The sequence below is a fragment of the Vespa mandarinia genome, chromosome 1 (assembly GCF_050613455.1).
Source record: "Vespa mandarinia isolate Hongniang chromosome 1, ASM5061345v1, whole genome shotgun sequence".
NCBI classification, from domain to species: domain Eukaryota; kingdom Metazoa; phylum Arthropoda; class Insecta; order Hymenoptera; family Vespidae; genus Vespa; species Vespa mandarinia.
The window spans coordinates 1,542,501-1,567,500 of record NC_140810.1 but is presented as its reverse complement, the minus strand read 5'-3'; the positions used below and the strand labels follow the sequence as shown (position 1 = coordinate 1,567,500).

Here is a 25,000-nt window from a genome sequence, read left to right as displayed (position 1 = left end):
ATTTTTTTTTTTAATTAAAAGTAACACACACACAGTAAATAATCTTATAATTTTTCTTCCCTTTTTTTTTTTTTTTTTTTTTTTTTTTTTTTTTTTTTTTTTTAATAACTAAAAATGTTTCTTTAAACGAACCAAAGTAATTAAATAAATAATAACTTCGAGATACGACGAGTCCATTGAATGTTCGTCTCTAAAAACTTCTCTATTCTTTATTATTTTTTTCTTTTTGTTTTTTTTTTGTTTTTTTTTTTTTATATACACAAGCAAGTACTTTGAATTTGATATTTAAAAAAATCGATCGAACGATTGAATTCAAGTAGATTATTTCTTTTCTTTTCTCTCTCTCTCTCTCTCTCTCTCTTTTAATACAATAACTTATAGAGAAAATGGCCTAATCGTTCGAACGTTGAGTTTTGTAAAAATCGATTGAATTACAATTAGATTATTAGCTTGAGAATCCATTATAATACATATAATACCTACAAATATAAGTAAATAAAAAAAGATAGAAGACGTAGGTCATTAGGTCATAAAGTCGATGATGTAACTGATCGACTAAATGAAAATGTTTTTAAAATACGAAAGGAATATACGCTTTTGGAAGGAAAGTTCCATTCAAGGTCAAGACTTATAATGCCGAAAGGCGCGCGCCGCATATGTCTGTATATGTGTGCGTATGTATATATATATATATATACATACTGTACGAGAGCCGGCTTTCGATCGGCTCGAAGCGAGAAAAAGCTAACGTTTTTCGCATTTCATCGATGAACTTGGACACATATATACATACACGTAAGTACGTATGTACGTATTTATGAAAGGTATAATATACCTCACGCGAATTTACATTAATTTAAACTATTTTTGATGATATCCTTAGAAAATGTCGTATATTGTCGAATGAACGAGAGAAAGATGGATGATATGAAAGAAATGTAAAAAGGATCAGAGAGGGAAAGAGAAAGAGATAGACAGATATATGTAGATAGAGAGAGAGAAAGAAAGAAAGAAAGAAAGAGAGAGAGAGAGAGAGAGAGAGAGAGAGAGAGAGAGAATTAGAAATAGGTTTTGGGTTTAAAGAAATCTATTAACTCGTTGTCTTACGATATATTTTTCGAAGAAAAATGATCGATCATAAATAATCGTTCGTACGAAAGACGGAAAGGAAAGATTTGTATGAACGTCGTAAAGGACATTTTGATGAAAATAAAAAGGAGAGAATACGTCGTTCGATGATTGAGATAAAAAGAATTTATTTTTAAGGGAAGTTTAACCTTACGTATATGCTAAATCCATGCGTGCATGTATCATTTTCTCTCTCTCTCTTTCTCTCTCTCTCTCTCTCTCTTTCTCTTTCTATCGCGCGATGGTGTCGCGTTTAGAGGAACTTATTACATAGCTCAGTTTTTACTCACGTATGCGTGCGAGATTTGCTTTCCGGTCTCCAGCTTTTTGGCCTTTGGCTTAATCTTCTCTAACGTTCGATTTCACGATATCAAAGTTGGTCGCGCGCGACGACGTCTCACTTTGTAGAATTTAGCGGCGAGGGTGTGCCCCGAATTTCCATGCGGATCAACGGCGTAACGTCAAACGCGTAACGCTGCCGCCATCTTGGCACCAAAGCGCCGCCGGTAGCGCCGCCAAGTGGTCGAAGATCGTATCAAATCGTCGCCATCAATAATATGGCGCACTTTTCAAATTTATACTTGAGCAAATGTAAACCGTGGAACAGTGAAAAAGCGAATTGGAAGCGGGTGCCGAGTATTCGAGTATACATCCCTGTCTCTCTCTCTATATATATATATATCTCTCTCTCTCTCTCTTCGATCAGGTTAATGTTTTCAACTACGACGATACCGACGAGTCACATTCGTTAGAAGAAGACTGTGTGATACGTGAGGACGAATCTGGTACTCTCTCTCTAAATTTGGATACGCTTTCTAATAGGTAATATCATCGAATATACGTACATATTCGTATTATTTAAAGATTCTAACTCTTAGATAATCATTTATAAAACGAATTCTCGTTAATCGTTTAATATTTTAACGAACTTTATGATCGATCTTTTTTCTTTTTTCTTTCCTATTTTTTTCTTTCTTTTTTTTTTTTCTCCTTTTCTTTCCAGAAGACGCATGTGAGTTGGACGACCACGTGGACCGAATCCATCGAAAAAACAATTCTTCCGTATCCCTACAGTAAGATTTTATAACTACGGAATTACGAAATATCATTTTCGTGAGATTATGCGTTATTTTTCTCCACTTGATGATTAATCGGTGAGAATTAAATCTAAAGAAATGTATATGTAAGTGTAATTGTAAATCGCAATAACGTGAACGGATTTATACGAATTTACGTGTGTTATATTATGTGTGAGGAATGAGCTAGTGAAAAATAATAGAAAGAATATATATATGTACGTATATGTATGTTATGTGTGTGTATATATATATATATGTATATATACATAGGATTATTAAAAAGTATTATTGTGTATAAGAGAAATGTGATATAGTTTGAATTTTAACGATACTTTTAAATCCTTTAAAAAATTTCTTAACGTCTATTATACTGCGAAAGAAAATTAAATACTGCCAGATTGTTTTGAAGGTAATGCGTGAACAGAAAATAGTTAGTACTTTTTACAAAGAGAACTAACTGGAAATTTTTCAATTTGAATGAAGAAGCTCATTATCTAATCATGTCGAATAAAAATATATTGGATGAAGAACCTATGAAGAAAAGACTGAGGCATCGCATTATATCGGATCATATTTATAATGAAGAATTTGAGGAATTAGTTAGCAAAAATTGGAGCTGCCATAACGAGATTAAGAACAATAATCTTGAAGTTATATCAACACCTTTTAGGGTTTGTAAAATATCAAATTTTCTTGCTAACGAGGATTTTATAAATGAACTAAAAAATGAGTTATTAGATGTCAAATATCGAAGAAATATTCTCGACCTGTATCAGTTTGAACAATCAGATGACCTTGAATTTGTGGATAAACCAAATGTACAACTTTTATACGCAGCTTTTCAGATCGAGATTGCCATGTGGATGGAACGAGTTACAAGAATTCCTTTGAACAACAAAATCTCAATGTCGAGCTCGTGTTACTGTAATACAGATTACTTGCTTTGCCATGACGATAATATGGGTGAAAGAAGAATTGCTTATATATTATATCTTTCAAAAAATTGGATTGCAGAGGACGGAGGAACCTTGGATCTATTTGATACCGATGAAGATGGATTGCCTCAAAACGTAGTACGGTCTTTGATACCAGAATATAATTCGCTAGTATTTTTTGAAGTTATGGATACATCTTTTCATCAAGTATCAGAGGTGATTTCCACTGAGAGAACTCGTTGGTCGCTCAATGGTTGGTTCGAAGGTTCGTTAAGACAGAGTAATAGACTACCAAGACCTATTTTATTTTGTAAATATACTGAACCAATGGATATGGAAATAAAATTAGAGTCATGGGTTAGGGGTTGCTATCTTGAATCCAAAATGATTGACGACATTCAGAAGGAAGTTGAAGTAGAATCTTATGCATTTCTTTCCAGTTTTTTCATAGAAGATGTATATAATAAACTTTCAGCGGAGATCACCTCTGAAAGTATTTCTTGGGAAAAAGTTGGTCCTGCTGATGTAAGAAATTATGAGGTAGCTGACGAGAATACTCTGCCAGCATTATTGAAAAGTTTCTGTGATATATTTAAGTCTAAGATTATATTTAGACTTCTCAGAAATTATACAGAATTAGATCTTGTATCGATGAAACCAGATATGAAACCAAAAATGACTATGGAATTGCAAAGATGGTCGCAAGGTAGTTACACATTGATTACTGACAGATTGAAAAACAAAAGTAACGAAGAGGAAAATCAAATGGAGGAGAAAGTGTCAGATACAAAAAATAAAAGTAAAAAATCATTGGATGGAAAAGAGATTAAGGAAAAAGAACTAATGGAATCTTTCACCAGTACCGACAGCAAATGTTCTATACAATCTACTAGTGATAATAAAAATTCTTTTAAAAGTAAAAATTCTATATCTATGGAATTCAATAATGACAATAAATCTTCTAAGAATAACAAAGATTCTACATCTAAACAATTTATTAATACTACTAAATCATATAAAACTAATAAAGATTCTAAGTCTAAGCGATCTGATAATAAAAGTAAAAAGAGTACAGATAGCTCTAAAAAAGAGACATATAAATCTGAAAATTTGGAATCTTCTAAGAGTAGCGAAGATTCCCAATCTACAAGATGTAGTTGTAGCAATAAAATAATAGGTACCACGTGTAGATATTGTAGCACACTTTTCAGCGATAAAGAATATGAGGACATTGAAGAAGAAGAAGTGCCAAAGTTAAAAAAGAAAAAGTATAAGAAAGTTAGACCAAAGAACGTAGAATCGCAAACTTCGTCATCTGGATTAGAAAATTCACCTTCTAGTTTTTATGATATACTTGACAGAAGTGATTCTGATGAAGTATCTGACATTGGTGATTACCTTTCGGATCCCTCTGATTACGATATGGAATCACAAAATGAAATGATGGAAGAAGAGGAGGAAGAAGATGAAGATGAAGAAGAAGAAGATGAAGAAGGTACTCTTGATGTTATCGTTCAATTTCATACCGCTAATTTATCACAAGAACAAACGATAGATTATGTTCACCCAAATGAAAAAGAAGGTTCATTGATTCATATACCACCGAAAGATAATCATCTGTGTCTCATTTATAAAACTTTGAGTGTCAGTCGTGTTCACAAATATATCAATCAATATTGCAAAGGTTATTTCTACAATTTAGTATGTACGTACTGCGAGTAGTATTATTCATGGTGAAAACCCATCCCCAAAATCTTTTTTGGCGGCCATTGTACATTCGATGCGTCGTTCAATTAAAAGAAATTTGTTTTTATTTTGAAAGGAAATATATATTGATTGTACAGTGAATCAAATTTAATCGAGGAGATAAAAAATAACGTTCGGGAAGATTATAAGTTGATTCATCGGAAGAAATATTTATCTTGCGAAAGAATTGTAATATAGTATTTGTATTAATAAAATTATCAGTATTTATGGGCATAAAATATTTCCTTTTATGTTTTTTCTTTTTCTTTTATTTTCCTTTTGTCTTTTCTTTTCTTCTTCTTCTTTTTTTTCTTTTTTTTCTTCTCTCATAAGTATTATCGTACTTCGTGTTTTAATTATTTTCTTTACTTTGACAATTCAATCATATAAACGCGATAATATTTCATAAGACGCGAGTTATTATTTAGCTAACACATCTAAGGTGTGAAAATCAAGATCACAATGCAGAAGGAAACATTCGCAATTATTTATTAAGTGCAGCATATACATAATCTAATAGAGATTAAGATATACAAAGTGGTGAAGGTTTTTATTTCGGATAGAGAGATCATGCATAATGTGAATGGAAAGATGCAGAGCGTGATGTATGTGCTGCTTGTGTGTGTGTGTCTATGAATGTCTATCTCTCTCTGTGTGTGTTTGTGCGTGCGCGTGTGCGTGTGTGTATTGTGTAGATGTAAGAAAGAAAAGTTTCGTACATTATATATGACATTGTTAATTAACAATTATCAAGCATTAATTAACTTTCTATCGGTTAATGCGGAGACTATTAAAATGTTTATATTATTGAAACTTTTCTTCTTTTATACTTTGAGATAAAAAAAAAAAGAAAAAAAGAAAGAAAATGTGGAATGAGTTGTAAGTAAAACAAAAGGAAGGAAAAAAGAAAAGAAACAAGGAAGAAGAAATAGATAAGAAGAATAAACGATTAAATCGTTACTCTTGTTACGAAAAATGTGAGGAAAAAAGAAAAACAAAAAGAGAGAGAGAGAGAAAGCGAAAAAAAAGAAACGTAATAATTTCAATTGTTCTAAAGTATCATAATTACGAATCATATCTATATAAGGAAACAAAATTGAGGAAGGATTGTGCATGATATTGGTACGTACGTCATACGACAGTTTATCCTCATACGACGTACGTCGATTAATCTGATATTAAAAAAATTACAAGATCCAAAATAAATTCGGTACTTCGAAAGGGATGAATGGATGGGTGGGTGGAGGGGGTGTGTGAGAAAGGAGAAAAAGTAAAAGAAAAAGAAAAAGAAAAAGCTTACGCTGTATGGATGCAGTCGTTACGATCGATGTTGTTGGATTCCTGAACTTGAAAGGTTGGATGATGATGTGGCACGATTTGATCTTCGTTATCGTTCGTAGATTTCGTAATGACCTGATAGGTACAAAAAAAAAAAAAAAAAAAAAAAAAGAAAGAAAAAAAAAGAAAAAAAAAGGAAAAAAAAAGAAAAACAAAATATTACAATTGCAAAAGAGTATGTCAGAGCGATTGAAACGAAAGAAAAAAAGAAAGCAAGAAAAAAATAAATAAAAGAAATTCTCGAAGAATATTTTAAAAGATCCGAGAGGACTGATCAACGGTTAATAATAAAATGTCTACGGATATTTTCTACTTGCATAATCTTTCATCTTATTTTATTAAACGAACAAAACCGGAAATCGTTAACGGGCACGCCCTCGACAACGTTTCGTTCCGTATGACTTCTTCTCGTCTAAGAGGAGTCCGCCTTAAGTGACGTCAACGTTATTATTACTAATTTAAGATCGATCGATCGTTATTATTACGAAAATTCTTTTATATCACCGAAATAAATGATAATAAATTATAATAATAATAATAATAATTATTATTATTATTATTATTATAATCATCATCATCAGCGTCATCATTATAATCATTATAATAATAATTTTCAAAGATCATTGATTTCTATAGTATACTATTTTCGTGATACGTATATGATCGACGTTGGTGTGCGAGTAATACTACCTGAGAAGTAGAAGCGATTCCTGCCATTCGTTTTCTCAGCTCGTTCAATTGTAATTCCTGTTGAAAACTCAAGTCACTCTCTTGGGATTCCTCTCGTTTGGTGGCATCGATCGATTCCGTCGAATATTCTACTTGGACCCATGGACAGATGGTCGGTGATGATTGCAAGGATCCTTTGCTTCCGGGTCGTGATAAACGAGGTGAGAGTCGTCTAAGAAGCGATACGAGTTTAGATCTAAAACAAAAAGAAAAAAGTAAAAAGAAAATGAATAAATAAATATTTTTGATCTTCCATTTAGATGGAAGAGATGACATGATATCGTCTTGGTAAGTTATATTGATACTTAGCTATACGTATTACATATCGAACCGAATGTACATGTATATATATATATATAAATACTAAAAAAAAAAAAAAAAAAAAAAAAAAAAAGTAAGAATCGACCTACTTGGTACTTGGCGTTTGAATATGATCAGAACCGATCGGAGTATTGGCAGAAAGTTGTTCAGCACTACGAGTGGCATTTCGCCAATGGAGCTTGTTGGAACCAAAAGTGACGGATCTTCCGACTCTCCAGTCTAAGCTACTGCTTTGTCGAGATTGTAGCCCTAAAAGGGAACAAAGTGTTAAATCGATACAATTGTATTCTACTTTCGTAAAACTTTTTCCAATAGGAAATAATGAAGCTTTATTTATTTTTTATTTTATTATTATTATTTTTTTTTTTTTTTTTTTTTTTTTCACAGAGAAAACATCAAACCTTGCTCGTTTCCACTTTGTCCTAGTCTCCAGTCCAATGAATTACTATTTCTATTCACGGTATAAATGTTATCACAGGATTTGGTTGCAAGGCATGTCGCATGATGACGACGTCTCAGCAGTCTCGATACTGGTCCCAAATTTCTATAAAAGGGAAAATAACGAGTTGTATAATATATATATATATATATATATATATATATATATATATATATAATATATAATATATAATATATAATGTATTGAAAACGATCTTTTTTTCTTATTTTCTTTTTGTTTTTCTTCTTCTTTTTTTATCAAATATTCTGTTGATTAATTTTCAAGATAATAATAATAAAAAAATAATAATAAAAAGAAGATGAAGAAGAATCAAATTCATGCGTATTCATTTTCTTTTATATGTCCAAAGATAATTCGTAAATTTATTTTGAGATATTTTAAGAAAGAGAAAGAGAGAGAGAGGGAGAGAAAAAGAAAGAAATTTTTTAGGGGACGTTACGGTCTGGTTGAGCCGAGAGCAGACAGTCACTTCGATCGCTTATTTCGGCATTCATTCACGAAAGTACCGACCTACCCCAACACGACGCGTCTCGAAATTCTGTGTACTTCTCTTGTATCGCGGTACTTCTCTCAACCATAGCAACGCCACGTGCACCAAATATATATATATATATATATAATTTTTTTTTGTAGATATTCTGACGGAACCGTGAACAGCTTTTCCTAGAATCTATGTAGGTCGACTTTCATTCGTTCCGCTCGTCCAACTGGCAAAAACTGAAACTTCGACGACCGAATGAAAAATCTCACGTTCGAATATTTTCTTTCCACTTTTTATTTTTATTTTTATTCCTTTTTATTTCTTTTTTTTTTTTTTTTTTCTTTTCTTTCACTTCGTCGTACGTTACACCCCGTCGTGCGATTAAAGATTCTTTTTTTTTTCTTTTTATCTTTGGTTTGTGTTAAAGGAATACTTTCAATAAGCGAGAATAATGTTCGTGATACTAATTGTCTTATGAATATTAAAAAGAATGAAATGCTTCTTTTCTTTTTTTTCTTTTTTTCTTTTTTTTTTTTTTTTTTTTTAGAAAGAATGTGAAATAAAATAAAAGATTCATCGTACAGTCGAGAGTTTGAGTAAAGGTTTACGTTGCGACATGCAATGACATTCCATTACATTGCAGCACGTGATAATGAATTCCTTTGTATCTTTCCGTTCTTAAAAGGTCATGAAAAAGAAAAAAAAAAAGGAAAAATTATCAAGTGGGCATATCGATTGCGTAAAACATTTTAACGTTCGATTAAAAAAGCAAAGGCAAATTAAAGGCAATGCCTCTAAATCGTGTAATAAATAAAATTAATTCTTTTTTTGTTTGTTTGTTTGTTTGTTTCTTTCTTTTTCTTTCCTTTTTCCTATTCTCTTTTTTTTTCTTTTCTTACTTTTTATCGCAATCCCAACTTCGTGAATTTAAAAAAAAAATTCCCTATCGATATTAAGTAAATGGAAAAGATTAAAAGAGAATTTTTAATTGTTGCATAAAAAGAAGGGGGGGGGGGTGGTGGGAAATAAGAAGTAGAAAAAGAAGAAGAATTAAAACTATTCAATTATCGGCACGGTTTACGCACAACTCTTATATGCACTATTACAATGTATAAAATTTCCGTAATGAAAGACCAAGAAATTTTACCGTGTCGGAATTTGTAATTCTAATTAGACGCTTTCGAAATAATAAACATAAGCCTTTATTGTGTGATGGCCGAGAGTTTAATTCGATCATATTAATGGGGCGAAACTTTACGACGCATGCGGCGTACTCAGCGCGCTTTGCGCTAATTCGACCTGAATTCCCTTTTTAGGAATTCGCGATATTCGTGGGACTAAGAACATTAAGGGACGTGAATATCGACGTGCAGCGACGAGAATAAAAACAGAAAAAAAAACAAAACAAAACAAAAGTGAACAATAAAAGAAAGAAAGAAAAATAAAATAAAAAGGAAGAGAGAGAGAGAGAGAGAGAGAGAGAGAAAGAGAAAAGAAAAACACTTACGACTTACTTTTTAAATTTCCTCGTGTATTCGATCGGTGGTTTGGTGTCGCAAACGACGGGTTTCGTTGTTTCCGATTCCGGGCAATAAATTCCAACTCTGACGTGACTATAAGCAGCACGTAACTGCACCCCATCCAATGGGCGAAAGTTTCGCCGTTCGATGGATGAGACACGTACGATTTCGATCTTTGGCCGTGCTTCGGTACTTTTCCTTTCCATTATAATCATCGGATTTTCATTAACACACAAGAACGATACACGATAAAATCAAAATGTTAGGATATAATCGGATCGCATACGAAAAAAAATGTCGACGTTTATACATCGATAATCTCTTCTTTTTTCTTTTTCTTCTTTTATTTCAAACGTACTTCCTTCTAAGAGATGATCTCGAATGGTCCTCTTTGTTTTGATTTTGTGTGTGTGTGTGCTTGGATTTTCTGTTTGTTTGTTTGTTTGTGTTTAATCGTGTATTTATTCGAAAGTAGTAGCAGTAGTTGGCACTCGCCTTATATCACGAAGGTGTACACAGTTGGCACGTTGCGAATAAATCTGCGCTATGAAAACCGCTATTCTCTTCTTCTTCCTCCTCCACCTTCTCTTCTTTTTCTTTTTTCTTCTTCTTCTTTTTCTCTCTTACAAAGACGCGTAACGTTTCTCTTCTTCCATCTCCTTCCCCTTCTTTTTCTTCTTTCCCACCCTTCGTCGTCGCTACCGTTGCTAATGTTTCTTCCTTCTCCTTCTCCTCTTCTTCGTCCTCTTCTTCTTCTTCTTCTTCTTCTTCTTCTTCTCTTCTTTTGCCTTTTTCTTCTTCACGTCGAGTAGAAAAAAATGTACGGGTCACGTTCATTCATCCACAGGGACGACTTGTCGTCGTAATTATCTCGTAGCGTGATCTTGTTTGACGTGCGCCAACACGCACGTCAACGCGCACGCGCTCTCGATCCCATACATTATTATGTCTCACTATTTTTCCAACACAACAAATATATATATGTGTCTGTGTATGTGTGTGTATACGCGTATGTAACAAAACAACACTATTGCACGATGATTTCATTAGACTCGTATAAACTTCACTCCTTTAGATTTTTTTTTTCTTTATTTACAACGTAATATCTCTCTCTCTCTCTCTCTCTCTCTCTCTCTGTCTTTCTATCTGTCTCTGTCTCCGTCTTTACCTTTTTGTCGACAAGATCGAAGATTATCTTTTTACAATGTCCATAGCCGTTCTCTTATCCGTCTGTCTTATCGTAATGTAAGTAAACATTGCCGAGCGGCGATTAAAGTCTTATATGTAAGCAAGTACATACGTATTTCATGTTGTAACATAACGTATCCAATTGATTCCACTAATTTTATCATTTTTCTTCGTACGTCGTAAAAAAAAAAATATATATATATATATATATATATATAAATATATATCATTTACTCGCACTAACGACACAAAAAACACGTAGAAAAGGGAAATATCGATGAACACTTAAACGAATCGAATTAAATATTACGATTCGTAAAACTTTTCGTATACGTAAAACGTTTCGTTCGATAAATCAGTTTTCATCATTTACGGTTGAATTTTTACGCGTTGCGTGGTAAAAAAAAAAAAAAATAAAAAAGACCACGATTAAAGGTCGAAGGGTAAATTCTCGAAATAGAAAATAAATGGACGGATGTATATCGACGAAAATGATCGATTCTGTTTAAAGCAAGGATTTTTTTTTTTTTAATTCATTATATATACATATATATATATATATACAATGATGTGTAGGTGTGCGTATCTTTCTTTCTCGTCGTTTGACGCGTCTGCGAGATCGTAAGATCGCAATTAGTGGGAGTGGTCCCTGAAGAGAGCTCGATGGCTTAATTAAATTACGCAAAGAGAGAAAGAGTGAGAGAGAGAGAGAGAGAGAGAGAGAGAGAGAGAGTGAGATAGAGATAAAGATAAAGAGCAAAGGAAGATAGTTATCATACGCTTGTCGTAGTCGAGTTTGAAGGAAGCAATTCGAAATGACGAGACATCATTACAGATTAAAAAAAAAAAGATAGGGTTAAAGAGTCTTTAGCTGACTCCAATTGAATCAAATCAAGTTTCAATTTAGTCGAATATTTTCTTTCTCTTTTTTCTTCCGTTTCCTTTTTTTTTTTTTTTTTTGTTTTTGGACTATCATTCGTAATACAAACATATATAAAATTATTTAGAAATAAGCTTGGTGATTTTTTATTTTGTTTAAAGAAAATAAATAAGAAAGTAAAGAATAAAAATCATTTTTTTTTCTCGTTGTTCCCTACGGAAGAAGAGGAAGAAGAAGAATTAGAAGACGAAGAAAAAGAGAATGATGGCCTTATCCTCGGGCCACTCGATATCCCGTTTTATATTTCGAGATGGGTCGATACTTCTCTCCGTGACAAGTAACACGGCAAAAGACAATGTAACGCGCACATATAGGATCTATATTTAACGTCCTGGTGGTACTTGGCATACTCTCTTTTAAAATATTGTTGCGGAGAAATTGTTGGGGTCCTGGTGATACGGCAGTGATAGAAAAATGGAGTCCGGAAAAAGAGAAGCTTTCCGTGGGACGATATTAATCCCGAATGGTATACAATGATCTAATGAAATTGTAATAATGAGATTTTTACGAAATAACACGTGCATGTATGTATGTGTGCGTATATATGCGTGTATGTACGTGGGAAACGAAGATTCACTATCTATCGTTCGATCATCTTCGTCATCGTCATTGTCATCGTCATCATTATCGTCATTGTTATCGTTTATACAATCACGTTTCTTATAGTTACTAATTCTACTATTACTAACACGTCTATAACGTTCTAAACGCGTGCACGCAGCTTCTCTCCTTCTATTGGCTATCCTTTGGCATCACACGTCGTTGCCTTTTTGGAGCGGTTAAGAAAAATGTGTAATTAAAGCGTGTCCATATCTATACCTGTACGCGAGTACTACATATATATATATATATATATATAGTAGTATATATATATATATGTGTAGGTATACATATATATATATAAATACCACCGTCTTTCTCATCGATACGCTTTGACGATTAAAACCAGGTGGATTTCGAAATCAAACACTTTTCTTTCGACGAACATCCTTTCCATGTAAGTTCCGTAACATGTTCTATCGTTACGTTATAACTATGACACCTATCTAATAGACGCGCATATGATCCGCGTCTGGTTGAAAGAAAGGACGAACGGATAATATTATAAGAAAAATAGAAGAAAAAAGAAAAGAGAAAAAATTAAAAAAATATATTAAAAAAAAGCGCGAAGAAAGAAGAAGAAATAGAAGAAGAAAAATAGAGGGAAGAAGTAGAAGAAGAAATCGGAGACTGGTCGCGAACGGTAAAAGTCTCGGAAGAATGAAGAAGCTGCGTTTACCGAGTAAAAAAAACAAAGGTTGACACATCAAATGGCACGCGATATGAATGATAAAACTTGAAACACCGCGACGGATTCACTGATGCTCAACGAACACGCTTTCCTAAGCCTCACGTTGCTATTGTGTTTGCATGCGTCGAACCGCATACGCTCCTATGCTCTGCTAGTTTCTCTCTCTCTCTCTCTCTTTCTCTCTCATTCTATCCCTCTCCTTCCTCTTTTTTTTCCTCCCTTTTGTTTAATCTCTTGTGTGGTGAATATAACGGAGCGGTTGAGCACGAAGAATCCCATCTATTCTTTTTCTCCTGCTTAATCGACGCTCGTTATCGAGAGATAACGTGTAAAATGTAAATCATATTTGAAAGTTATATAAATGATATCGAAAAAATATATCTTTTGCGTCTGACTGTTCGAAGAGAGAGAGATAGATAGATAGATAGAGAGATAGAGAGAGAGAGAGAGAGAGAAAGAACAAATCAAAAAAAGGGGAAAAAAGGAAAAATCTCATCCCACGTTAATTCGTTATAACGATTGGATCCTGATGAAGTAATTAAAAAAATTCCTGATAAAAAGATCTTCGAATTATGTTTCAAGTTTTATGGAAAGGATATTTGATTGGTTCACGTGTATGTTTTTGTCGTGGAAAGAATGAAAAAAAAATAAAAATAAAAAAAGAAAAAATGGCGGGAAAAATGAGAGAAAGTAATGAAATAATAGAAACATTTTACTGAGCATATATAATATAGATGATCATTAGAACGGAGAGGTGTAATAAATCGGTCGATTGGTTAACTGTCTCCCTCTTTCTCTTTCCCCCCTCTCACTCTCTCTCTCTCTCTCACAGGGATTCGGCGGGAGGTTTCGCGCGTGCTCGAAAGCAGCTTCTCCGTTGGGTGGCCGATGGATGATGGACCATAGTAGTCCCGCAAGCGGTAAGCAGCGACATATTAGTACTATAGGCGATAAAATAGAAAAGAAAAGAAAAGAAAAAAAGAAAAAAGAAAAGAAAAGAAAAGAAAAGAAAAAAGGAATAGAAGGAGTAAGCGGCAATAATCTGTAATAGCGGTTAAAGGATTAAGCGGAGCAACGTACCGTAGCTGTCTCGTTAAAAAACTCTTGGCTCTATTAAATTCTTCTCTCTAGGAAGCACTCTCGTCTAAGAATTTCTGACCGAGGACGAACGAAACGGATCGTACGTCCTCCGTGAGTCTCGGAATATACATACGTACTACTTTAAAATAGCAACGACACACTTCGCGGACTCCCAACGCGACATCGTGAAGAGATTCTTCGTATTCTCTGCTGCTGTTGGTAGATGTTGGTTGTCTCTGTCTGTTTCTCTCTCTCTCTCTCTCTCTCTCTCTCTCTTTCTCTCTCTTTGTTACCCTTTCTCCGTTTAGCTCTCTTTATTTCACTCTCTTTATCTATCTTCTTCTTTTGCTCTTCAATCGTCGTTGGTTGCTGTCGTCTACGTTGTGATGTTGTGTCGTTTAGTGTCGTGTGAGAGAGATCCCGTGTCTACGTGTATGCGTGCGTGTTACGAGTTTGCGCGCGCGCTCGTTCGAGACAGGTGCGGTCGCGGAGGGTAGCCACGCGAGTCTCGGAGGGGCGTCTTCGTGGATTCGAATGCGTGGAAAAGGAAAAAAAAAGAGAATTATATATATATATGTGTGTGTGTGTGTGGTGTGTGTATGTATGTACGTTTATATATATATATATACCTGTGTGTGTGTGTGTGTGTGCGTGTGCGTGTATATAAATATATGTCTCTCTTCTTTTGCACGCGACCGAACACGAACGTGAACCGAACTGGATGAGATGAACGAGACGGCAGACTAACTGATACCTCCTCTTTCCTCTTCACTCCTCTTTACTCCTTCTAGACCTCCTCCTCCTCCTCCTCCACTTCTTTCTCCTCCTTCTTTTTTTCTTTTCCTTTCTCGCTTCCGCGTATTCTCGGAACAACCGCCACGCTCAAATCTCTTCCGCTCGCGCGTTCTTCCTTTCCTGCTACCGTCCGTTTCTCTTCTATTTCTTCTTCTATTCAATTCACTATCTATGTTCTTCCTCTCTCTCTCTCTCTCTCTCTCTCTCTCTCTCTCTCTATTTATAAAGAGTCACAGATCGTGTTCGTACGACGATTTACTTCGATATCTTTCACTTGGCCCGGTGAATGAATTTTTTTTTTTCCCTTACATTTATATATTTATTTCTTTTTATTATTATTATTATTATTATTATTATTATTTTTTCTTCGTTCCTTTATTTTTCGCGAATTAGAGAAAGAGAGAGAGATAGAGAGAGAGAGAGATAGAGAGAGAAAGAGAAAGGTAAAAAGAAAAAGAGATAGAACAGCTATTTGAAAGGACGAAAGGGAAAAAAGATAAGGGAGAAGCGAGATGTTATAAAAGATATATTAAATCGTGATAGGATAAAAAGTGGTGTAGGTTGAAAAGAGAAAAGGAAGAGAGAAAAAAGAGAGAGACGACGACAGATCGTCGGTTCTCCCGGGCCTTGTCTCTCCCTTCGATCGAGACCACCCGCGGGATGCTGTCGACTACACTGCGTCGCGCGCGAGAAAGAGAGAGATGCTGTCGGCTTTAGAGACCCCTTCCTCTTCATCTCTCCTCGATCTCCACCTCCTCCTCTTCCTCCTCCTTCTTCTCCTCCTCCTCTTTCACCTCCCCCCGACCCCGTCACCCTAAACTACCGTCTACTACTACTCACTGCTCTTGGACATGCGCGAATCCGCGCGCAACATCCATCCATCTCTTCTTTTTCTATACTGCCCGACTATACCTCTCTCTCTCTCTCTCTCTCTCTCTTTCTCTTTCTCTCTTTCTCTCTCTCTCTCTTGTATTTTCATCTCGTTGCATCTACGACGTAAAGATACGATCGAGGGTAGTTACGCTCTCTTCACCCAATTTGTGTTAACACCATGTCGTGTTTCAGCAAGAGTTATCTTCTTTTATTTTTATTTTTACTTATTTATTTATTATTATTAAATGACACGGAATGATGGAATAATTTTGAATTGAGGCATCGTCGATCATCGTTGTCAAAAAAAAAAAAAAAAAAAAAGAAAAAGAAAAAGAAAAAATAATCATTATCGTTTTAACAGACACAAATAAAATGTTAATACGACGTACTCTTTTAGTATGAGCTCTTTTTCTTTTTTTTTTTTTTTTTTTTTTTTTGTAAGAATAAGGGAAAAAGAAAGAAAAAAAAGAAAATTCATATCTTACTATGAACGTCGTCGCAGCTGGTCAATAAAATGAATCGTCAATATATCGATCATGATTTATTTAATATTTATTTCGTATTTGTACACGCCCTCGGCATGCCACATACAATCAATATAATACAGTCCAATGCAGCCAAGGTAGAAGTAAAATACAAAAAATATATATATATATATATGTATATGTGTGTGTGTATATTATATATATATATATATATGTATATATATACATACATATATATATATATCCTACGTTGTTATTATTGTTACCACGATGTTATAACGCTGAATATGTTATGAATAATAGCTAAAAAGTATGATACAAAGACGAGTGCTGGATACGGTAGGACACAATAATTCGGATAGAATGTGGTGCGCGGTTTAATGAATTTTCATCATCAATTTTTCCCACATGACCCCAGACCCTTTCCTCCCTTCCTTTTCTTCTTTTCCTTTCAACGATCACGTTTTCGTTCTCGTCGTTATCTCGTCAAAATTCTCTAAATGCAACTTTCATTGGTTTTCTTTTTTTATTTCTTTTTTTTTATTTTCTTTTTTTTTATTTTTTATTTTCTTTTTTTTTTTTTTTCCTTTTTTTTTTTTTTTTTTTAATCAATCGTATATATCATCGAAAAAGGGAAAAATAACGAAAACATTTTACGATAAAATCATTGATAAAATCACAGCGCGTCAACGTATTCTCATAAACCGTACTTACTCTCTAGAAAAATAATATTATTAAGAGAGGAGAAGAACGATCGAAATTTCGAATGGCGCGCGCGTACCTGCGAGCGCGAATAAACAACGTTAGAAAATTATTAAAGAAGGAAGAAGAAGAAGAAAAAAAAAAAAAAGAAAAGAAAAAGAAAATTATAATTTATTAAGTATTCGACGAATCATGTTGCATGTCTCGCCAAAATTTTTTTTTTCTTTCTCTCTTTCTCTCTCTTTCTCTCTCTCTCTCTCTCTCTCTGTCTATCTATCCATCTATCTATCTATCTTTATCCAGAAGTCTGTCTAATCATTCACGTTGGAAAAAAAATAAAAAAAAAAAAAAAAAAAAAAAAAGAAAAGAAAGAAAATCGGAGGAAACACATCGTGTATCACGGGCAAATTAATAAAATTATTCCGGATTTCGAAAATGTTCCGTAACAAGAAGAATATATTAAAAAAATTCTCGTGTTCACTTTCGTATCGTTCGTAACAAGTAAGCGCTTGGTTGCTTACTTGCTTTACACCCTTACGATATTCTTCACAAATTTAGAATTTCATACTTCGAAGTTTCTCGTTAGAGGGGTGGATTTCGGAGGAGGAGAAGATTGGGAAGGAGGTAGATGTTGGAGGATCCCCAGGGAGAGATGAACGATCTTATCCTTCCTCCGTACTTGTGAATTGATCCAAAGTATAATGGCGAATGGATAATAAACGATGACAATTGATTGATCGCTATTCTACGATTCTCGAGATTTATATTAAAAAAAAAAAGAAAGAAAAATAAAAAAACAAAACAAAAATACGATAAGATAAAGAAAGGTTGGATTGATTGTTGGGAACAGGACTGGACGGGATTAGAAGGGATGGGAGGCATTAAGAGGGGAGGTGGTTAATAATGACGCTATGATGGGAAGAGCTTCTTTTTTTTTTTTTTTTTTTTTTTTTTTTTTTACACTAATAGTGGTAATAGCGTTAGTCGGTAAGCGTGTTATTATGGCAGCTTTGCTAGAGTAATCGGGATAGCGACCATCGTCAGAGAAAATGAAAGGGCGCGTGTGACAACGAGGTGTTGGAGTTGGGGGAATGTATGGAGGAAGGAGGAAATAATTGAAAAGAAAAAAAAAAAAGAAAAAAAAAGAAAAAAGAAAAAAAAAGAAAAGAAGAGAAAACAACAACAAAAAGCTAATCGAACAGCAAAACGATACTAAGTAGATAATAGATTCGTTAACAATATTTAATGACGATAAATCGGTATAAATTCGACTAAGTATGCAAAACTCACAATGCGCATCCTACCTATTCTGATTTCTCTCTCTCTCTCTCTCTCTCTCTCTCTCTCTCTCTCTTCTTGTCTTTCTTTCCTTTATTAGTTCCTTTTTTTTTTTTAATTACTCTCTATATCGTAATTCTGTTGATAGGATAATTGGAAAGAGAAAAGGAGTGGCAGAGTGGAGATCGAAGTTACTATTATATTTCATTTATATCTTGTTCTGTTGTCATTTATATCTGAAAACGTTAATAATAATAATAATAATAATAATAATAATAATAATAATAATAATAATAATATTAATAATAATAATAATATTAATAATAATAATAATAATAATAATAATAATAATAATAATAATAATAATATTAATAATATTAATAATAATAATAATAATAATAATAATAATAATAATAATAATAATAATGATAATAATAATCATCTTAAGAATTGTTTTTTTTTCTTTTTTCTATGTTTTGCTCTCAAGTTTTTTAAACACCCTGTTGGCGCTGTTAAATATCAATTTAACGACAAACACCCGGTACTTTGGAAATTGATGAGACAGATAGATGCACCCGTTTGGCTTTCAATTCTGCTTCTTTTTCTCCCTTTCTTTCTCTTTCTCCTCTCTCACTCTCTCTCTCTCTCTTTTTTTCTCTACTGATTAAACGCTATATCTGTTATTTTTATTTCGTTAAATTATTTATTCGTATATTAGATTTATTTACGTATGTTATATCATTTTAATTTTCCCTTCGATATCTCTCTTTTCTTTTCTTTTTTTTTTTCTTTTTCTTTCGCAATCTTTCTCTCTCACTCTATCAATCTCCTCTCACACCTTCCTTCGATCTCTCTTCGTGCGGTACAATTTCGCGATATTGCATTTTTGACTAAAGCGAAAGAGAGCTTTTACGTCGTTGCATTTAATCTTTTCATATCTTTTAATCTTCTAATTTTTTGCTTTTATTCCTATTCTCTCTCTCTCTCTCTCTCTCTCTCCTTCTCCCTCTCCCCCCTGTCTCGCTCTCTTTCGCTCTCGTTCTTTATTTCTGTAGATATTTTTTTTCTGTATTTCTCTTCATCACCCTCTCTCTCTCTCTCTCTCTCAATCCATTCTCTTACGAGGAATTTTTTCTATATTATATATTTTTATAAAATACATTAGTGTTTACAAACAACGTGGATTAAGAATCGACATTTTGCAGATATCTTCTCGTCTCGCCGCTCAAAATTGAATCGAGACATTCCCACAGTCCAAGATATTATTATATCGCGTTTTAAGAGAAGAATTTTTTTTACTTTTATTTATTTATTTATTTATTTTTTATTATTACTTCCTTTTTCTTCTTCTTCTTCTTCTTCTTCTATAAACTATTCGAAGGAACAAATGACAGAAAGCTAAGATATTCGAAACATTTGTAAAACGATTTGTATATTTTTTTTTTTGTTTCTTATTTCTTTCTTTTACTCTTTTTTTCTTTTTTTTTTTTTTTTCTTTTTCCTTTTTTTTCTTTTTTCCTTTCAATAGACATCAGAGGAATATCATCGAAGAAAGGAGCCACCGAGCGAGTCAATACGCAAAAAGGTCGATCAAGAACAAGAAGACTATCTTATTGTACTACATACATATTTACAATGGTTCTCTAGTAGAGAAGTTACCAGAGTTAATCTTTTATAATCTCTCTGCCTTAAGAAAGAATCCGAAACATGCACTAGCAGAGTAAGCGATAGGAAGGCGAATTTATAATAACCGGATGAACATTTTTCATTTATCCGTTGATGAATCGATTGGCCTGATATCGAAGAAATATCGTTATCTTCGATATTATATGAACTATTCCGAATTAAATAATTTAATCCGGACGCGAGAAAAAAAAAAAAACGTAGTACGGATGATCCATTTTTATCCGAGAAGCGTAGCATTGTTCTTTTGCTTTTTGAAAAGTTCAACGAAAACAAAAAAAAAAAAAGAACAAAAAAAAAAAGAAAAAAAAAGTATTTGATAACGCATTGCGAAGAATACTTTTTTTTTCTACTCATACACGCAAAAGTAGCTTATATTTTCTTTGTTTGTTTGCTTGTTTATTTTTTTTTTCTTCACTCCTTTTTATTTTCTTTCTCTTTTCTTTCTTCTTTTTATTACCCCCCACCCCATCCCGCCCTTTTGTAATATCTTAAACCTTGCTTGTGCACGTTTCGAATGCGTTATTATTACAGAGGCAAGATCCGCGATCAACGAATTTCTCATCGATTTCTATCCATTGGACATTGACCGAGCCTGCATTATAGTTCTTTAATATTATTCACGCTGTGCTATCGTCGTATGTAAATTTTTATTTGAGCCGAACATGAAGAAAGTCGTAAAAAGATATATATTATTTAAGATACGTATTTTATATATCTCTACTTAAACGTCTTATTTCGCACAGGGATCTCGGGATTTCATCGATCGTCGTAATAAACGTTTTGCGTTTTAAAATATGCAATATGTAATACACTTAGGAAAGTAAAACGGCAGATTTTATTATTTTATTGGACACGAGGGACTCGGTTGTTAGCAGTTTTTCATGAGAATAGCAACCACACTCGTAAACATTTTATCTAACATAAAAAATAATTTATCTAAAAGGTTCACATACATTATGCATTTAAAAAAAAAATTCCTAAACGAAATGTTTTTCTCGTTCTCTTTCTTTCTTTCTTTTTTTTTCCCCCCCCTTTTCTCTCAGCAAACGAGAATTCGTAATTACACGAATAGGAACTATTTCGAAGAATTCTAGGCAACATGGTATTTCCTTTTATATATATATATACATATATATATATATATATATATATATATATATTTACATATAAAAGGGACCCATTAGATTAGAAATGTTGAAAAGTGTTAACGTTGAAAATAGATGAAAAATCTCGTGGTAATTCTTTTCTCTTCCTTTCTTTTTTTTCCTTTTTTCTTTCCCACTTTTTTATCTTCTTTTCTTTTTCTTTTTTGTTTTTTTCTTTTTTTTTTTTGTTTGGATTTTTTTTCTTCTTTAGATTAATTCGTTTAGATAAAGGTTCGATAGATTTCGTTGTAATTCGGCCATTAAAGTTATTTAAAAAGATGTAAACGCATACTCGTATATTAATCACGACGATCCTCGTTTCTGCTATAGCTTTTCTTCAAGTTCGGAAATGGCGTTTTAACGATGAGCTGGCTCGGAGTGATAAATAAGCTTGATAATAGAGAAGTAACGAACGATTATAATGTCAGGACATTTTCGGACCACAATCTCTTGCGAACCTTTGACCTCTCGCGTCCCTACGTATCCCTAAAAAACAAAACAAATAATAATAATAAATAATAATAACAGTAGTAGTAGTAGTAGTAGTTGTGATGGTGGTAGCAATAATAATAAAAAAAAAAATAATAATAATAATAATAATAATAATAACGATAAAAAAAATTATTGAATATAATCAAAAAGAGATAGACGATTGTTCGATGATAATAAGAGATAATTTTTCTTTTATTTATTTTTTAATTCTTTTCTTTAATCGAAAATTTTTATCGAAAATTACCTCAATATAACTTTCTCCATTAGCATGGATAGACGACCCTCCGAGTGATTGGCCGGAAGCAATGATTTAAGAAGTTCCCTGATAAGAGCTTCGGTCATTCCTGGAGACGTACGTTCAGCCATTTCAAAGGCACCACGTAGTTCTTCTATCGCGCCACCATTTTTTCCAACGCCACTTCCACCTTCGCCGTTATTGTCTCGCGCGGAATACTGGTGCTTTCGTTGGAGCTTGATCATTTGCGAAGAAAGAAAGATAGAGAGAGATAGAGAGAAAAGAGAGAAAGAGAGAAGGGGAGGGGGGATAGGTGGGGATGAAGAAAGAAAGGAAAACAGAAAGAGAAAAAATGTTATTTGCTGCTTCATTTTGATTATATAGTTATTTATATAGTAAATCTTTTTTTTACTAGAGAAAAAGAGAAGAGAAAGAGAGAGAGAGAGAGAGAGAGAGAGGGAAGAAAGAAGAAAATAAAAAAAAAAGAAAGAAAAAAAAACAAGAAAAAGAATTTACCTCTGATAGAAGGGGCAAGACGACGGCCGATAGGGCAGCGCTTCGTGGGTGTTTAAGTTCTTGTGAACTCCTTGGCCGCTGTTGCTTGTCCTCGGTAGATCTATGGTCGACCATTGGTACCACTGGTACGTCCGGTTTACTATTTCTTTTATCTCTCGTAACAGCATCCCCCCTTTCTCTACCTTCCCTATCCCGTTCCCTGTCTCTACCATCCCTATCCCTGCTATCACGTAATTCCTTTGGCTCCCTCAGAGTTGATTCTCTGCTGGAATCGCGAAAATCTCGCTCGTCTCTTTTCTCTCGCGTGTCGATCGGTGGTGGTGGTGCAGCTTCGTGAGGTCTCAACTGAAAATAATAATAATATTGATATTAATAAGATATAATATATAATAAATATAATATATAATATTTATCATATTATATTATATTATTATAAAAATATTTGTAAGAGTTTCTTTCGTTATTTGCACGTAGCTCTGATTTATATGACAATTTGTTAAAAAAACGAATGAAACTTTGGTGACAATGAAAAAAAAATTGAAAGCTCAAAGAGATACAGAAAGGATATACATATATATATATATATATATATATATATATATATATATATATATATATATTTTTTTTTAATTTATTTCGTTTCCTTTCTTTTTTCTCTCTGAGACGATCCAACCGCGATCATAATACAGCAACCAATTGCATATTCTCTTACCGGTGTTGTGTGTTTGCTTTGTCCGTCACGTAGGGAATCTCTGGAATCACTTCTGTAATGATTCAACGTTGATTCCTTAGGTGGCGATCGCGAGGCTCCATTCGCATGCGGTTTCGTTTGTTGATTATGGTTCGAGGACCTATGATTCAATGTGTGAGTCACGGTCAACGAGGTAGGTTGCTCGTCCAGTGGCAACATAGGTACTACGGATCCTTTAACTCCGTGTGGACCCTTCACCGTCATTATCCATGGCTCGTCCATGTCGCTATCTTGCTTTGATTCCTCCCTACAGTAGAACAAAATGAAAGATTTTAAATTCGTTCGATAGATCTATATATACGTAACAATTAATTAATTTGAAATGAACGTTAGATAGAAAAAAAAAAGAAAGAAAGAAAGAAAAAAAAGAAAAGAAAAATCAATCACGAAAAGATTTATTTTTACGAATACATAAAAAAAAAAAAAAAAAAAAAAAAAAAAAAAAAATCCCAATTTAAACAGATCTTATTAGATCAATTTGCGATTACGATCTTAATATCTCTCGTACTTCATACGCGACATGTTTATATGTAACAATCGTTGTTACTCACGAGTCTGAATTTTCGCTCTCTGTCTCGGACTCCTCGCTTCGTTGTGACTTCCACTTCTTGTACCTGTCGATCAGGTCGATCAAGTACGAGTTCTTCTTTGCCTTCCTTATGAATTGGAACTTTAAAAGCTCCTTCGCCGTTGGCCTCTATATAAGGTAAGGATACAATGATCAAATGAAAGCTCATAGATAACGAATTATTAACGAAGATACCCATCATAGATTTCTTCGATAGATTCAATGATAATCAACGTAATTATTATAACACGTATTAACGAATCGAATATTAATGGCTTCATGGTATGTCATAAAATATTAATGAAAAATTATGACAATGTTATAACATAAGGGGAGGAAAGGAGGGGGAGGGGAGTAGAAAGGGATGGGAAAGAAAAAGGATAAACATCTTTGAGGAAAATTGTTAAAAGGACAAAATCGTAGTATTATAAGTTCGTTGCTCGTAAATGAAATTACGTTTGTTTCGAGTAGACCGATTTCAAGAGAAAAATTCAATCTTCGTCCCATTTTTCTTTTCGTTCGATATACGTTCGCTTTAATTTCATTTCGAACGATGATCCTTTAACCCTCAAGAATCTACTCTTTTTTCTCTTTATTATTATTATTTTTTTTTTTTCTTTTTTCTTTTGTATTTATTTATTTTTTTTTTTCTTTTTTTTTTTTTTTTTTTTTTATTTACGATCAAATCTTTCTTTCCCTTTTATTCTTTTCTCATTTTTCAGTTTACTCTTTAAAAGTACCTTCAAACGAAAGTAGTGATAACATTTTATAGTTAAAAAGGAAAAAAGAAAAAGAAAAAATGTGTATCGAGTTTCAAGAATATTTTCGCGGTTAAAAAAATTGAGATTACTTTTTTTTTTTTTTTTTTTTTTCATATTTTCATCAAATGTAGACATTTTTTGCTAAAAAAAAAAAACAAAAAAAAAAAAAAAAAAAAAAAGAGAATAATGAGAGTCCTCGTCTTCTTGGCGGAAATTTTGAAAATCGCTTCTTTTCCTTCTTCTTTTTTTTTTCTTTTTAATATATATAAACATCGTAAAGATTTTATCTCATAAATTTTACTCAAATTTACTCGCAAACTTTTAAAATTAATTTTCAAGTTTAACCAAGTGAAAGGGTTTTTTTTTTTTTTATGTTGAACGAAAACGTGCACGCACAGACGAGACAGACCTTATAGGACACAATGAAGAAGACGAACTTACGTTCTCGGGATCCTTATTTAAGCACGCCTCGACGAA

General features: G+C 33.2%; 3 protein-coding genes across 20 annotated transcripts in view; 1 reads left to right on the top strand and 2 right to left on the bottom strand.

Annotated features, from left to right (window-relative positions):
• Positions 1–15,695, bottom strand: part of LOC118446053 (uncharacterized) — a 42,952-nt gene extending 27,257 nt beyond the window's left edge. For 2 of the 9 annotated variants that reach the window (XM_035876214.2, XM_085664932.1), the window contains exons 1-7: positions 14,866–15,694; positions 14,237–14,756; positions 9,732–11,093; positions 7,678–7,820; positions 7,366–7,525; positions 6,917–7,151; positions 6,189–6,301 (exon numbers count right to left, since the gene is read on the bottom strand). In XM_035876214.2, coding sequence (XP_035732107.1) covers positions 6,189–6,301; positions 6,917–7,151; positions 7,366–7,525; positions 7,678–7,820; positions 9,732–9,952 — 872 coding nt within the window. In that variant the 5' untranslated portion in view covers positions 9,953–11,093; positions 14,237–14,756; positions 14,866–15,694. Of the gene's footprint in view, positions 1–6,188; positions 6,302–6,916; positions 7,152–7,365; positions 7,526–7,677; positions 7,821–9,724; positions 11,094–14,236; positions 14,814–14,865 lie in introns of those variants that run through there. The other 7 variants (XM_085664930.1, XM_085664917.1, XM_085664922.1 and 4 more) reach the window with 7 other exon arrangements.
• On the top strand, positions 712–5,115 carry sud1 (Prolyl 3-hydroxylase sud1). Of its 6 annotated transcripts, none has more exons than XM_085664939.1 (4): positions 736–795; positions 884–984; positions 1,835–1,950; positions 2,132–5,115. In XM_085664939.1, the coding sequence occupies exon 4, from the start codon at positions 2,708–2,710 to the stop codon at positions 4,862–4,864; it is 2,157 nt and encodes a 718-aa protein (XP_085521065.1). In that variant the 5' UTR covers positions 736–795; positions 884–984; positions 1,835–1,950; positions 2,132–2,707; the 3' UTR covers positions 4,865–5,115. The 6 variants fall into 6 exon arrangements, with proteins under 6 accessions (XP_035732109.1, XP_085521065.1, XP_085521071.1 ...); XM_085664945.1 differs by having other exon boundaries at positions 738–795; positions 884–938; XM_035876216.2 differs by lacking the exon at positions 884–984 and having other exon boundaries at positions 712–795.
• Positions 15,696–18,016: 2,321 nt separating the features above from the next.
• Positions 18,017–25,000, bottom strand: part of GckIII (Germinal centre kinase III) — a 106,507-nt gene continuing 99,523 nt past the window's right edge. For all 5 annotated transcript variants that reach the window (XM_035876246.2, XM_085664954.1, XM_035876248.2 and 2 more), the window contains 6 exons: positions 24,965–25,000; positions 23,746–23,891; positions 23,156–23,441; positions 22,444–22,788; positions 21,937–22,163; positions 18,017–21,686 (listed from right to left, as the gene is read on the bottom strand). The exon at positions 24,965–25,000 is cut by the window's right edge and continues 150 nt beyond it. In XM_035876246.2, the coding sequence (XP_035732139.1) occupies positions 21,677–21,686; positions 21,937–22,163; positions 22,444–22,788; positions 23,156–23,441; positions 23,746–23,891; positions 24,965–25,000 (1,050 nt within the window). In that variant the 3' untranslated portion in view covers positions 18,017–21,676. The remainder of the gene's footprint in view (positions 21,687–21,936; positions 22,164–22,443; positions 22,789–23,155; positions 23,442–23,745; positions 23,892–24,964) is intronic.

Bases quoted from the DNA above. Each gene is read 5' to 3' on its own strand.
- sud1 (XM_035876216.2), top strand. From the start codon at position 2,708: ATGTCGAATAAAAATATATTGGATGAAGAACCTATGAAGAAAAGACTG.